At 40.8% G+C, this 13956-nt stretch overlaps 2 protein-coding genes and 1 long non-coding RNA gene across 4 annotated transcripts; 1 reads left to right on the forward strand and 2 right to left on the reverse strand.

Moving 5' to 3' along the window:
• The first annotated feature begins 481 nt into the window (after positions 1–481).
• Positions 482–6933, forward strand: LOC109872092 (E3 ubiquitin-protein ligase TRIM63-like). 2 transcript variants are annotated; one of them, XM_020463199.2, is made up of 9 exons: positions 482–851; positions 1193–1368; positions 2596–2776; positions 2956–3051; positions 3217–3450; positions 3704–3726; positions 3819–3943; positions 4127–4500; positions 6309–6933. In XM_020463199.2, the coding sequence occupies exons 1-9, from the start codon at positions 684–686 to the stop codon at positions 6402–6404; spliced, it is 1473 nt and encodes a 490-aa protein (XP_020318788.1). In that variant the 5' UTR covers positions 482–683; the 3' UTR covers positions 6405–6933. The 2 variants fall into 2 exon arrangements, with proteins under 2 accessions (XP_020318788.1, XP_020318789.1); XM_020463200.2 differs by having other exon boundaries at positions 2599–2776.
• An 81-nt stretch (positions 6934–7014) lies between these two features.
• Positions 7015–8322, reverse strand: LOC109872093 (corticoliberin). Its single transcript, XM_020463201.2, has 2 exons — positions 8066–8322; positions 7015–7666 (listed from the first exon to the last, which is right to left on the reverse strand). Exon 2 carries the CDS (start codon positions 7644–7646, stop codon positions 7134–7136), a length of 513 nt encoding a protein of 170 aa, XP_020318790.1. The 5' UTR covers positions 7647–7666; positions 8066–8322; the 3' UTR covers positions 7015–7133.
• A 113-nt stretch (positions 8323–8435) lies between these two features.
• Positions 8436–9673, reverse strand: LOC109871708 (uncharacterized). The gene is made up of 3 exons (XR_002252343.2): positions 9528–9673; positions 9249–9370; positions 8436–8928 (listed from the first exon to the last, which is right to left on the reverse strand). It is a non-coding gene; the product is annotated as an uncharacterized LOC109871708 (long non-coding RNA).
• Positions 9674–13956: the final 4283 nt, after the last annotated feature.

The raw sequence follows: 13956 nt of genomic DNA on the forward strand, positions 1-13956 counted from the left end.
TATGGACTGGTGTCTTTTGACATTGATCGCAATCATTTCACAGATGTAGGCCAACTTGAATGTTTTCTACAAAAGCATTATTGCATTATAGGGCAATTATTGTTTATTCTCTAAAAAACGTTATAGCCCACTATTGTTCAAGAGTCAGATCAGTGACTTGCCATTGTGAGTTTGTTTGAAAGGCTCTGTCCGGGGGGGGGGGGAGTCTAGGTACAGATCTAGGATCAGCTTCCCCTACCCCAATCCTAACCTTAACTATTAGTGGGGGAAATGCTAAACTGACCCAAGATCACTGTATAGGGGCAACTTCAGCCCACTCTGTTTGGTAGAGGTATGGGCTTACCCCTTCCTGTTTCAGAGGTGGTAACAGCTGGACCCTCTCACCCTTCTCGTGACATTTTCATATATGGGCAAGTAAGCATGGCAACCCTTGACGTGGGGGTTTCTAAAAACAGCCTGTGACACTCAGTGGATTGCCAGCTAGGGAGCAACGCGATCCGTTCGAAGGAGCTTTGAGGACAGCAACGAGCGCCTAAGCAGGCCCAGTGACTCTGCATTGTTCTAAAGGAGTAGACATCTTTAATATTTGCCAAGTCAGTTCTTTAGGGATTGAGGGACCGTTGGGGGACTGTTTGTTGGTATCCCTAAAGACAGCAGTAGTGGTTTTGTTTTTCCACTGTGCAATGAATATATCTCTGGGGTATTCACATTCCACAAAGCAAGACAGCAACATGGACAGCTTGGAGAAACAGCTCATTTGCCCCATCTGTTTGGAGATGTTTACCAAACCGGTGGTGATTCTCCCTTGTCAACACAACCTTTGTCGAAAATGTGCCCAAGATATTTTCCAGGTAGGTTGGTTATTTTAAAGCTGAACTTTTAACCTTTAACCTTTACTGCTGTCTCTTAAAGGTTTATCCATTCATATACATTATATGTACAGAATTCTGACATTGTAGTGAAGGTATTGCTCATCCTTTAATTGTCAGTATTCAATTACCACTTATTCTATAATGCTGAAAAGAAACAACGTGTTTCCTCTTGACAAATGCCATTACAGAATCAACTAACACACATTTTAACCAGTAAACAACGCAAATACTACTAACCAATATTAGACAACGGTAGGCCTATATTTAAACATTTCCACTTTCTTTATCTAACGCCATTGATACACTGATGTCCTGTGTAGGCCTCAAACCCTTATCTATCGACCAGAGGAACCACGGTATCTTCAGGGGGACGTTTCCGCTGCCCGTCCTGCAGACATGAGGTGGTCCTGGACAGACATGGAGTCTATGGCCTGCAGAGGAACCTGCTGGTGGAGAATATCATTGACATGTACAAACAAGAACAGGAGTCCTCAAGGTGAGACAATAAATGCCTAAAAGAAGACAGCAGGCCTAAGACAATTGGTCTGAGACAGACAGAATATCATTGATATGTACAAACAGGAGTCCTCAAGGTGAGACACTACAGGCCTATTTAAAAAGATTGGCAGACAATTTAGTCGGAGGCACTTAGCAGCAGTCCCATGTATATCTGGCAAATTAGACAAACAGCAAACCCTCACAACAACAAATCTGGACGTCAAGAAGACTACATACTATCCCAGACAACATATAGAATGAATCGGAAAACTACTGATGAGAATTGGAAAATTGAAGGAGAATATATGTTTGTTTTTTCATTGTGAAAATGGGGTTTACTCATGGGTGGCTGGACACATTGCCAGTTAGTTAGATTTTGTTTTTATAATGTAGGCCAATGAGGCAGCAGTCAGTTTTATTCCAATTTGAGCCGTACTACATTCTCTAGACATCAATATAGTATTTAGTCTGCTTTTAGGAGAGATAGACAGTACACAAGTAGTTGACAAAAATAGTTGACGTCGGAAAACCCAATGTTTTTAAAATACAACTTCTGTCATGAACTATCCATAGTAGATTATCTGCAATAGCTACATGTAAATTCACTTAACTACATCCTAATAAACTTAAACAGTAGATCTCTGAAAAGACGTAATCTGCTCCTGCCTTTTTAGCATATCATTTTTGCACAATCAATTTAAAGTTCTTGAGTAGATTACCGGGACAAATACAATTTTCACATGGACCTATTGCTTGAATCTGGGAGCCAAGTGCAGAATGTGTTTTAGCCACAGTGGTGTGATAGGCTCATCAAGCAACTGTGGATTAGGACTACGTTACACAAGTGGACTATTAAAAACAGTTATTCAAAATGTTAGCATACTCTTGGTTGCCAAATAAACATACATTATGGCTATTCTGAAATGCTAACATTCCATGAGGAGAAAGTATGTTTGTCTGTACTACATGTGTTCACTCACTTTGATGTTATAATATTATGGCTTGTACATTTTAGGCACTGTGGACACAAAGATGTTTTTGTGACTTGCCAGTGTGACCTACATTACTGTGCTCGATTAACAGTATAGCTTCCTTGCTCACAAACTCTCACTGGTAACTCGATTACACCAGGGTTGTTGAGTTTTTAAAAAGGTCACCAGGAAATCTTTGTCCAATGTGTGGTGTAAACAGGATTCCCAAAGTATAACTGTCACCTGTTCTGTAGCAGCAAGCCTGAGCCTGAGCCTGCCAAGTGTGACCAGCCCATGTGTGAGGAGCATGAGGGTGAGAAGATCAACATCTACTGTGTGACATGTGGCGTGCCCACCTGCTCTCTCTGCAAGGTGTTCGGAGCCCACAAAGACTGTGATGTGGCCCCACTCAACACTGTATTCAATAAGCAAAAGGTTAACTTGTTTATTTTACGTTTATATCTGTCTATTTCCTTTTTCATAATGATGCTTTACAGGTATGTCAAATTGAAGTCAAACTTCCCCTTTTTTTCTAATGAACAGAGTATCAGAGTTGGTACATAAAATGTAATTTAAAAAAAGTTATGCAGGAACTCTGTGTGTGTGTGTTCCAGACTGAGTTGACTGACTGTATAGCCATGCTAGTGGGGAACAACGACAGGATTCAAGGTATCATGAGTCAACTGGATGAGACCTGTAAGACAGTTGAGGTAAAGCCTTCAACCTTTTGTCCTTTCTTATGTTTAGTCTATAACAGCATTTTCACATAGTATAGAACTGCAACAATATTGATGGTAAAAATGGTACTGACAATATCTATATGACCTAGTTATTTGTCAGTTTAACCTTACAGTACAATCATGGCTGTCTAACAGGAGAATGGCAGGAGGCAGAAATCCAAAGTGTGTGAAAGTTTCGATCACCTTTATGCCGTCCTGGAGGAGCGGAAAGGAGACATGACCCTGAAGATCAACGCAGAGCAACAGGAGAAACTGGACTATATAAACGGCCTCATGAGGAAGTATAGAGAGCACCTGGAGAACATGGCAAAGATTGTGGAGACAGGGATACAGACAATGGAGGAGTCAGAGATGGCTACTTTCCTGCAGGTGATGAAAAACACATTTTTTGTCCAGAATGGACAAATTACTACCACATAAAATAGCAATGTAAAGCATCTGAAATTCTGTGTCAGTGATAAATCAATATCATAATTGATTATGTACCATGTTAGAATAAAAAGTGTAAAATTTATTACAAATATGTTGTGCAATGTCTTCCGAGATGTTTTCTCAGAAGACATGTTGTGTCTACATCAGAGTTTTCTGAGAAGTAATTCCTTTCTCATCTTTGCTCCCACAGACTGCAAAGCCTCTTCTACAAAAGTGAGTACACATACCCTTTTTTCCAGTTTCAGACTATAGTTCTGGTCCTCAGAAACTACAGTGTAACTGTGATCTCTCTCTCGGTCTACCAGGCTCATTGCAGGCACTAACATCTCCCACCTGGACAAAGTGGAGCGTGGCTATGACAACATGGATCACTACACAGCTAACTTTGAGCGGGAGAGGAGAGTACTGCTCACTATAGACTTTGTGAAAGGTAGGGAGTATTGAGTATTGAGTGAGACGTTGGCATTTCAATGTTCTTTCACAATGTCCAAAATCACTACTTCCAGTGCCACAAAAGAAACTATGCAAATAACAATAGCAAGATCAATGTAAAACTGCAGTAAAATTAAACAATTTACTATTTTCGTGTTTTGAACTCTTGGTTGTTGTTCAGATGTTGAAGACGATGAAGAATTTGAAGATGGAGAAGAGGAAGTAGAATTGAGGCGGATGACAGGGGCGACCCGTACAGATGTCTCCCCCTCTGCTGCAGGGCCCTCCGTCGTTAAGGCCAACCCTCCACAGCCCCAGCAGCAGACAGCACCCCCACCCCTTCCTCAGAGACCTATTGAGACCCTAGGTGTCATGGCTACCCTGGCCAACCCACAGGGCCCCGTCCGTGCCACAACCCCAGTACAATTCCCATCCCTAACCCCAACACCAACTGCCACCACACAGGCCAGCCCAGTCCACTTCCCAACCACAACCCCTGTTCAGTTCCCAAACACAAATCTGGTTAACTTCCCATCAGCGGAGCCACCGACACAGGTGAGAGGAGTGTTTATGACACACTACAGCCTAGCCGTGAAATTTACTGAAAATGTCTCAGTATAATACATGATAGAATAATAACTCACGATCCCTGGCTAACCCCATCCCAGCAGCTGCCTAGTGCAGTGACAGTCAATGTCACATTTGAGTTCACAAACCATATGGATATTTTTAAATATAAAACTAATATTATTATTGCTTGGCTTTTATCTCCCGTCCTCTGAATGAGGAAAATGTGGTTATTGAAACCAGTCAATATCCAATCTGTATCAGAATAGCAGTCATTGTTTAAAGCAGCTGTGCTCTGCTCAACTCAGAGTGGGCCTGCATGGGCCCTGGCCTGGGTTACGGCAGTGGCTTTCACCTCAGCAGGAGGCTTTAATGATGAGACACCTGCCTGCTCTCTGGTTGCCGTAGCCCTGCGTGTGTTAGGGGTGAAGCAAGGAGGGGGACGCTGCTGTTTTCATAGGGATAATTATCAACCACTCTGTTACATGTCATCACCATTGAGTTTCATTTGCATGTGGAGTGCTAATTTGAATGAGCATAGAGTTTACACCAACATAATCATGTGGATTCAATTGAAAAGGGAAAAGCCACCTGGAACAGTTTGTATTCATTCCAGAGGGGGAAAAAATGAATGGCCTACAGATTCATAGAGGCGTTTATCAGAAAGGGTCAGTGTGTGTATGTGTATGTGTATGTGTGTGTGTGTGTGTGTTTGTGTGTGTGTGTGTGTGTGTGTGTGTGTGTGTGTGTGTGTGTGTGTGTGTGTGTGTGTGTGTGTGTGTGTGTGTGTGTGTGTGTGTGTGTGTGTGTGTGTGTGTGTGTGTGTGTGTGTGTGTGTGTGTGTGTGTGTGTGTGTGTGTGTGTGTGTGTGTGTGTGTGTGTGTGTGTGTGTGTGTGTGTGTGTGTGTGTGTGTGTGTGTGTGTGTGTGTGTGTGTGTGTGTGTGTGTGTGTGTGTGTGTGTGTGTGTGTGTGTGTGTGTGTGTTTGAGTGGCATGTGCATAACCTAAAATCATCCTGCTTACAAAAACTCTAATAATCCAGAAGAAATAAAGCTTGGTTGTTTTGATTCCTCACAGGAAGTGTCTTTCTGTGTCACAGTTGTGGCTTTGTTTATTTTACTGCTTTGGAGTCTGATAAAGTCTTCCATTAGGATATGTTTATTTATTAATTTGTGCACTGACTAATACTTAAGCACTCAGTCTATCACACTTAAAAGGTTACGCGTTTTAAATTGAAAACATGAGAAGTTTCAATTTAGTGCAATTTTCCTTTCTCAGGTCAAATTGCTGACTGATCTTGTATACTCTGAGGTTATTGTATGGATGTGGATATGGTAATTCAGGACATCATATTGATTGATACAGGACATATTGTGGGTGTGAGCAGGTGGGTATTAGCGTGGTGAGATAAACATGGTATACATTTATTTTTATGTTAGAGTTATTTTGTATTTGGTACCTCAAAGAAGCTCTTTAGACTCTACAAAATATTTGATTTCCTTGTGTTAAATTAGTGCTTTGGAATATGTAAGTAACAATATTTTCTGTTGAGGCATGTCAGAATTCCTCCTTCATTTGACTTCTAATTTTGCATGGACCTTAAGGACATGCTACATATAATATAAATATGTCTTTATATTCTCTCTAAATTATACTTTACTTATTCAGCATGCATTGCGAGTTTTAATTTGATCCCACTTACAAACCCAATTCTGAACAATAGACTATTTATACAACCAGTAGCTTTGCAATAGTTTGAGGGGACCTCTAATGTTTTTGCTCTTTGTTTTTCACAGATGACTTCTGATGCGGCATCAAGTCAGCAAAACACAGATGACAAAGATGGACCCAAACACGTCTTCTCCTTTTCTTGGCTGAACAACCAGAAGTAGATGTTCATTTTACCTTAAGACATTGTTGTAATACTAGGTATTGTTTTGGTTGAGTCAGCATCCCGCTGCAGGCACGGTTTAAATAATTACTATGTTACCGTTATATAACTGTAATTTCTCTGTAAATCCTCTCTAGCATTTCTATACTACCGTAAAAACAAATGTCATTGGGCAGATTTCTGGTTTGAGAAAGCCGTGCGTAATTTGGCACACATTTTGGCAATAGATTTACGCGTAAATCAGAAAAACGTCTCAATGTATTAAAACACTCAATTTAGTCTACACAGCAAGCAATGAATATAACTTTGGAAACTTTTTTATTACAAATATAAATATCAGACATTCTCTTGCACAACAAATATGATTGGTTGCTGATAGTCATATGATTGGCCTATTTTATTATCAAACTTGAAGCAGTTGTACAATGAGAGGGAATTCCAGAGAGGGAGGATGAATGTTTGGACAATATATACAAAATACGTTATGCTTGAATATAAGTTAAAGAACATTAAAGGATATGTGTTCAGCATTTCAACTGGCCTTGCCTATTTCTCATCACACTATGTAATAACTACAAAGCGAATTACAACTCGATTTTACAAATCAATAAAACATAATAACTGAAAGAACGAAAGTTAACCAATTCAAGAGTAAAACAAAAATGGAATAGAAACGTACAGTTTATGTAAGATGTACACAATGTATTTGGTAAATGTATTTCTAACACTTTCATTTCCCGAATATGTCCATCATTTTCCGGTTACTATACGCCTGCTGAACTAATTGCTCGTCTCGAGCCATTTCTAGAACTTCCCTCAGCAGATGGAACGTCAGGTCCAATGAGATCGGTGGCTCTTCGCCCGGCCAGGTCCGCTTTCCTCTCTCCGTGGAATCATCCATCTGGTTAGCGTAGCTGTTCAGAAACCGATTGCTGTTACCGACTTTACCTTGCAGAAGACGCTGCGTAAACTGAAGTAAAGCCCTGTTGACCATTGTTGACCGCGCAGAAGCTCCAGGAGATGTATTCGACAATGAAGACTGGGGCGAATTTTGATTGGAGTTGTCAAACCGAATGAAGTACTCCTCTCCTAGTCGTAGAAGAATAGGGAGTTGCTGTTGCAGCTCTGCCTGTAGATTGTGGAATGGATCAAGTGCTCCGGGGGTTTCAATAGCTCTACATTCATAGCGGGGTTGGAAGGCACCAAGTAGAGCCACAGCGGAAACGAAGAAATTCAACTTCATCTCAGGAGATTAGGATGAATCTGAGAATTAAATATAGCTTCATTTTCTCATGTTCATAATCACAATTAAACAAATTAAAGTGAAGATACATGTTGAGTAGCCTAGGATCAGGTGTCACTTTGACAATTTAACATTTTGTATCTGTATTGTATTTGCATTTATTGCCATTTGACATCGAAAACTAAAGAAAAGCAGTTGCTTATGTTGTAATTGCTTATTTAATTACAATATTGTATTATTCACTTTTATGTTAACTATTACCAGCTCATTGAATAATAGTTAATACTGTATGAATCAACAGTTAAGTACTACAATTTATGGTAACTAGGAAACATTTCTATCAATAATTCAATTATCTGCACACAACACCACAACTACATCCCTAAAAGAAACAAACAATTCAAGATGTTGTCAAATACCTGAGTTTAACTGTGACAGAAGATGTTCCTCTGAAGTTGTAACGAAAATGATATCCTATTCTACAGTTATTTTGCCTTCCAATGAGCCTGTAATAGTGAGTTTTTAAAAAAGCATCGAAACAACACTTATATATCATAGACCTGAGGCCATGTCATCATGCTCTGACATGATGATCTGCGCAAGCAGAGGCATCATGGCCGTAGGGGGCACAGTGGCATGTGCCCCCTCATATTTGTCCTGTAAAAAATACAAATACAACATTTTATTAATGTATTTTTTATTTTTGTTGTTTGTCTGTAATACTACTAGCCACCTAGCAATTTTATGAAGTTGGCTTTAGCTAGCCTGGATAGGTTACCAATCTCCCAACCTCATAACTACCAAGAAGCCATTTCAGGCTGTCAATCAAGTTAGAGTAGCTAGCTTGTCTAACCATTTTAGCTGTCATTCCTGCTGGCAAGGTTGGTAGTCAGGAGGATATAGACAGCTCAAGACATGCAGAAAAATAGACATATCTTTGTTTAAACATAGAATTAAGCATAATGACCATAATGACCATGGCGCTTGATTGTTTCAGGTGTTTGAAAAATGTTCCAACTTATGGTCGGGGCCTAGTCCCCCCCCCCCCCAGCCATCCTCACGTACTTCGGTTTTGCCCCCTTCGATTTTGGGGGTGCATGACACTCCTGTGCAAAAGCGCTAATGTAAAGAAAACGTGGCAACCCCAGAATATGAATGGGAAGCCTCCCTCAGTCCAGTGGGGTTAATATCAGATGAGTCATACAGTAGGTCTAATTGGGATGTGTCGTTTTCCGGAATCTAGAGTGCCATTGTTCAACTAACTATGGACGTGGCCTTGTTCCTGCAGGAATGAATACATTCATGAATTAATGTTATGGACAGTGGTACAGGGTCAATAGTAAAATACAATCTTCATCATCTTCACCACCACCACTCTAGTAAGAGTCAACCAAACATAAGTTGGATGTCATGAATGTACATTTTCCCCCACAATAAAGTAAAAAAAATATTTTTAATTGGCTGCAGAGATCGATCAGAAATATGGTCTTTGCCCAATATTGTTTGATTCAAAATGGGTACCAAGTAGATGTCACTGTTATATTTAAACAACATGCAGTTTGGAAAGGGTCAAAGCAATGGCAAAGGTCCAGATACACTTACCTGCCTGCCAAACTGGCAAGATAGGTGGGGGGCCTGCACTTATGGAACACAGGAAAGACACCTGTGACCTTTTCCAACAGAAATGACTTGGATTGAATCACTAACATTTCAGACAGGACGACCTGAAATAGCAGAAGAGATTACAAGGGAGAAGTAGCATTTGAGGGAGAAAATATTATATATATTTCACAGAATCATATTATCGCCCAGAGTAGGTTATGAATATAGTTCATTCATATGCCATATAATGAAATATATGAACTTGTAAGGCGTGCGTACTGGCGGTAGAGAAGTCAGGCGCAGGAGAGCAAAGACTGTGTTACAACGGCGCAGTTTAATGATAAAAATCACCGTGAACAAAAACCATATAAACAATGGGACAAAAACCCCAGACATAACGTGCACAAGCACTTACGATAAACAATACCGGACAAGGACATGTGGGGTCAGAGGGTTAAATACACCACATGTAATTGATGGTATTGAAACCAGGAGTGTGGGAGACAAGACAAGTGACGTCGACCGCCGAAGACAAGACACCGGTGACGTCGACCGCCGAACGTCGCCCAAACAAGGAGAGGGACCGACTTCGGAGGAAGTCGTGACATAACTTAAGATGTCTAAATCTGTTCACCTCTCAATTGAAAATGCACTGCAAGCATGTATGTTTACCTGACTGCACATATACAGAGAAGTGATGAGAAACATCCACAGCATTATAAAGGTGTGAGTCAGCCTGAAACCCCAGCATTATGTCACCCATGCAAAGTGTAGGTGTGTGAGGGTGACATTTGAATGAACTGTTCTGTAAGACCTTTCATGCATCCCTTCAAGAGCGAAGTTTCCTAAAATGTTGTTAGCACTAAGATCCTAATTACAGCTGTTGAATGATTCTCTTCCCACAACACATACTGTAAGTCCAGGTTGTGTCCCAAATGGCACCGTATAGTCAACTACTTTCGACTAGGGCCCATGGTGCTCTGGTCAAACATATTGCACTTTAATAGAAAATAAAGTGCTATTTGAGTTGAAATGCAATATTCATATTGTATCAGACTATTGTTTCAGCAATTACAGTCATATTGCCTCAATTGGGAACAAGACCAAGACATACAAACAGCTGTTTAAACAACATGTTCCACTAGATCCAGGAAAATAAATAGACAGGAATACCATTAAGGTAATACATGAATATGAGTGTTTCCAATTCATCATCTCTGCTTTCTCCACTCAGCTTTTCAAGACACAATGTTTCCCTCCCTACAACTTTCCAGTCCCCTATCAGAATCGTTATCAGCTCCTTAGTTGCTGGACCGCCACCGGGCACAGATGGGGGAATGGATTTGTACGCTGTCCAATATTTATGTGTAGCTATTGATGATAACAAGATAGATACAACATGTATTTTTGGTATCTCTTATCCTCGTACTACATTCACAAACAGCTTTTCAAACACCTGCTTCATAGTGTGAGATTGAACAATATAAGGAAATGTGTTCTTTTGCTTTGTGCTGATGTGGGATTACACATAGATTTTATGCTAAATTTAAGGGCATGGTCAGAATAGAGAAAATGTTCAGGTTAAAATCAATTAGTCTTTTGTATGTGCCTCGTCCATTTTGAAGTTGCTCGATTTATCCATAGGCAGTATACATAATTTATTATTAAATACTTTATTTTGTAATCTGATGGAATTAATATGACTAATTTACATGCGGTAGGAATCATAATTAGGTGTTAATGATGAAACATACATATACATTAACAGCTGCTGGTAGCAAAATGGATGACCCCTTAAGGATGTCCCTATAGAAATTCTTTAGAAACTTGAAACTATGCACTATGCACCATATTTCCAGGACTTTACTTTATTGGTGTGTCATTGGTGGACCTCATCTATATGGTGAAGGTAAATTTGGGTTGTGTCCCAAATGGCACCCTATTCGCTATATATTTCACTACTTTTGACCAGTGGCCCTGGTTAAAGTATTGTACTATATGGAGAGTAGGGTGCCATTTGGGACACAGATAGCCTATGTGTGCATCAGATCACTCAACCAGTAAAATGTACTATCTAAACCTTATCACTCCACTTGGCTGCACACAGGCTTTAAAACATTCACATTGCATTATGTTTAACCACTTGTCTATGATAAATGTTGCTACTTAGGGTTAACAAGGTATAGTGATTGTGATTCTTCTATGAATAATCAGTATTTCTGTTTCATGATCTGGGGCCTGTTGCACAAAAGTAGAATTAAGACATAAATGACTCAGCTGAGCTCAATGAAGCCAAAACATGTGCGTCCAGGCTTAATTGGTTGCACAAAGACCAAGCCAGGATGAGCAGACACGGATTCATTAAGCCAGGTGAAACCAATCCTGGATAGGTGCGCGCTCACGGCTCACTCAAATAGACCCCGCCACAGATCACAGATTAACTGATTTACCATGGCAACTAGAGCCGCGTACTTTTCCCCGTCGGAAGCACAAATCCTCATGGAGGCATACGAGGAGGTAAAAGATATAATTAAGAAGAAAGGCAACACCGCCACAGTGATAAAACAAAGAGAAAAAGCGTGGCAAAGTATTGCAGACCGCCTGAATGCGTAAGTAGTGCACAATTACACACTCACCGCTCCGCTGAAACATCACAATTACAATTCAAATATTTAATGCACATCTCCAAAAATGCAGTTGTACTTTTAATTATGAAACGGTTACATTTTTTATTGAAATGCACTGCAGACATGAGTGAAATTGTGTAAAGTAACTCCATCACACTGTATAAAGCTATGATACATTTTTTGATATTTTTACTGAAAACAAGACAAAAATACCAAGTAATTTTTTGCAGTGTGACTCCATTGTGTGTGTGTGTGTGTGTGTGTGTGTGTGTGTGTGTGTGTGTGTGTGTGTAGATTAAACATGAACGGGCCAAAACGGACATGGCAGCAGGTCAAAATCAAATACAAGAACATTCTGCAGAATGGTATGGTCCCTGACTAATATTTAACAAAGCACAAGCATATATTGTACCCAGAAGGTGCCTGCTCACACATTGTCTGTACTGTTTTAGCAGTGAAAAAGAATACCCACAGACAAGGCACGGGTGGTGGGTCACCAAAGGCTGACCTTACCCCAGCAGAGGACATGGCCTTGGAGCTAAATAAAGGCAGGCCCGTCTTAGAGGGGATCCCTGGGGGGAAAGAGACGAGCATAGGTTCCTCCCAAGATGCCACCCGCTTCATTCAAGGTATGTCCTTCCATCTCTACATGGGATACAACCACATTCATATTGAATCAATTTGGACTGTCTGACTTTGGTTTACCTATTGCCTTGCAGTGTCTGGCAGCACTGTGTTCCTGTTAGAGCCACCAGCACAAGCACCAGACGATGCTGATCCAGTGAGTACTCCATCAAAGGCATACTGTAGGCCTGGCATGTCTTGTCTACTAGCTTCAATATGAATCCGATTAAATGTGATAGGGTGAAGGCCCCAGTGCAGCAGCAACAGCACATGATGGAGACGATGATGATGAGGAGGAGACCATCTCTCTGGATTCCAGAAGGCATGAGGTATCATGTTAAGACTGTGAAAGTACTATTTACTCTACAATGGTGAGGAGTCCTCATCAAAATCAAAAAATCGAATTTCTTTTACAGGACCCAGATGCTATACAGTGGGAAAACCAGCCTGGCAACATAGTGCGTATTAATAAAAGGACACCACATCCTGCCAAATTCCAGCTGCGCTAATTGTATTGTGTTCACAGAGCTCACAAGCTATCAGAAAGTTGTATGGCAACCACCTCCGGCGCCAAATAGAACTGGCAGACATAGACATTCAGTACAAGAAGAAAAAGATGGAAAATCTTGCACTGGAGTTCGAAATAAAAAAGAGGACAATTAGGAAACTGGACCTTGAAATAAAAAAACTTGAGGGAGGTGAGATATGCCTTCAATGTACACTGTATGCTAACTGTAACACAAATTTATTAATCATTATTTTTCTTTCCTCCCCCAGCTCCAAGAAGATGACACAGCTCAAAATAAAAATTTGGTATATTCTCGTAAAGTCAAGTGAGCCATGACATATGAGCTCTTATTGTGAGCACACAGGACGGTGGCATCTTTCTAAGTTTTTTTTTTATTTTCCCAGCAATCAGTACAACCAAGTCATCGTTATAAGGCATCGCCCTCTTTTGCCCACCCCCCCAGCACCAGGTGTGGCCACTAGCCTATATGAAGGCCCAAAATTGTGTGTTCCTTTCTGCTCTGACAATGGCATGCCCATTCGTGCGAGATGTGGTGGATGAAGAAGCACTTGTGCTGAGGAGAGCCTTCAGGCGAGAAAGGGTCTTCAGGGACCGGTTGGACCCACTGGCCTTCCCTGATGACCATCTATATGAAAGATACAGGTTTTCTGCAGATGGCATCAGGTATCTATGCAGACTACTGGGTCCCAGGATTAAGCACCGCACTGCACGGAGCCATGCACTGAGTGTGGAGCAAATGGTTTGTGTGGCCTTTCGCTTTTTTACTAGTGGAGCCTTCCTGTACTCAGTGGGGGATGCAGAACAGCTGAACAAGGCCACAATTTGCCGCACAATAAGGAGTGTGTGTCTGGCTATCAAAGCATTAGCAGATGTCTTCATCTCCTTCCCTGGCCACAGAAGACTCTGTGACATCAAAGAGGAGTTCTAT

This window comes from Oncorhynchus kisutch, linkage group LG27 (assembly GCF_002021735.2).
Source record: "Oncorhynchus kisutch isolate 150728-3 linkage group LG27, Okis_V2, whole genome shotgun sequence".
Taxonomy (NCBI): Eukaryota; Metazoa; Chordata; class Actinopteri; order Salmoniformes; family Salmonidae; genus Oncorhynchus; species Oncorhynchus kisutch.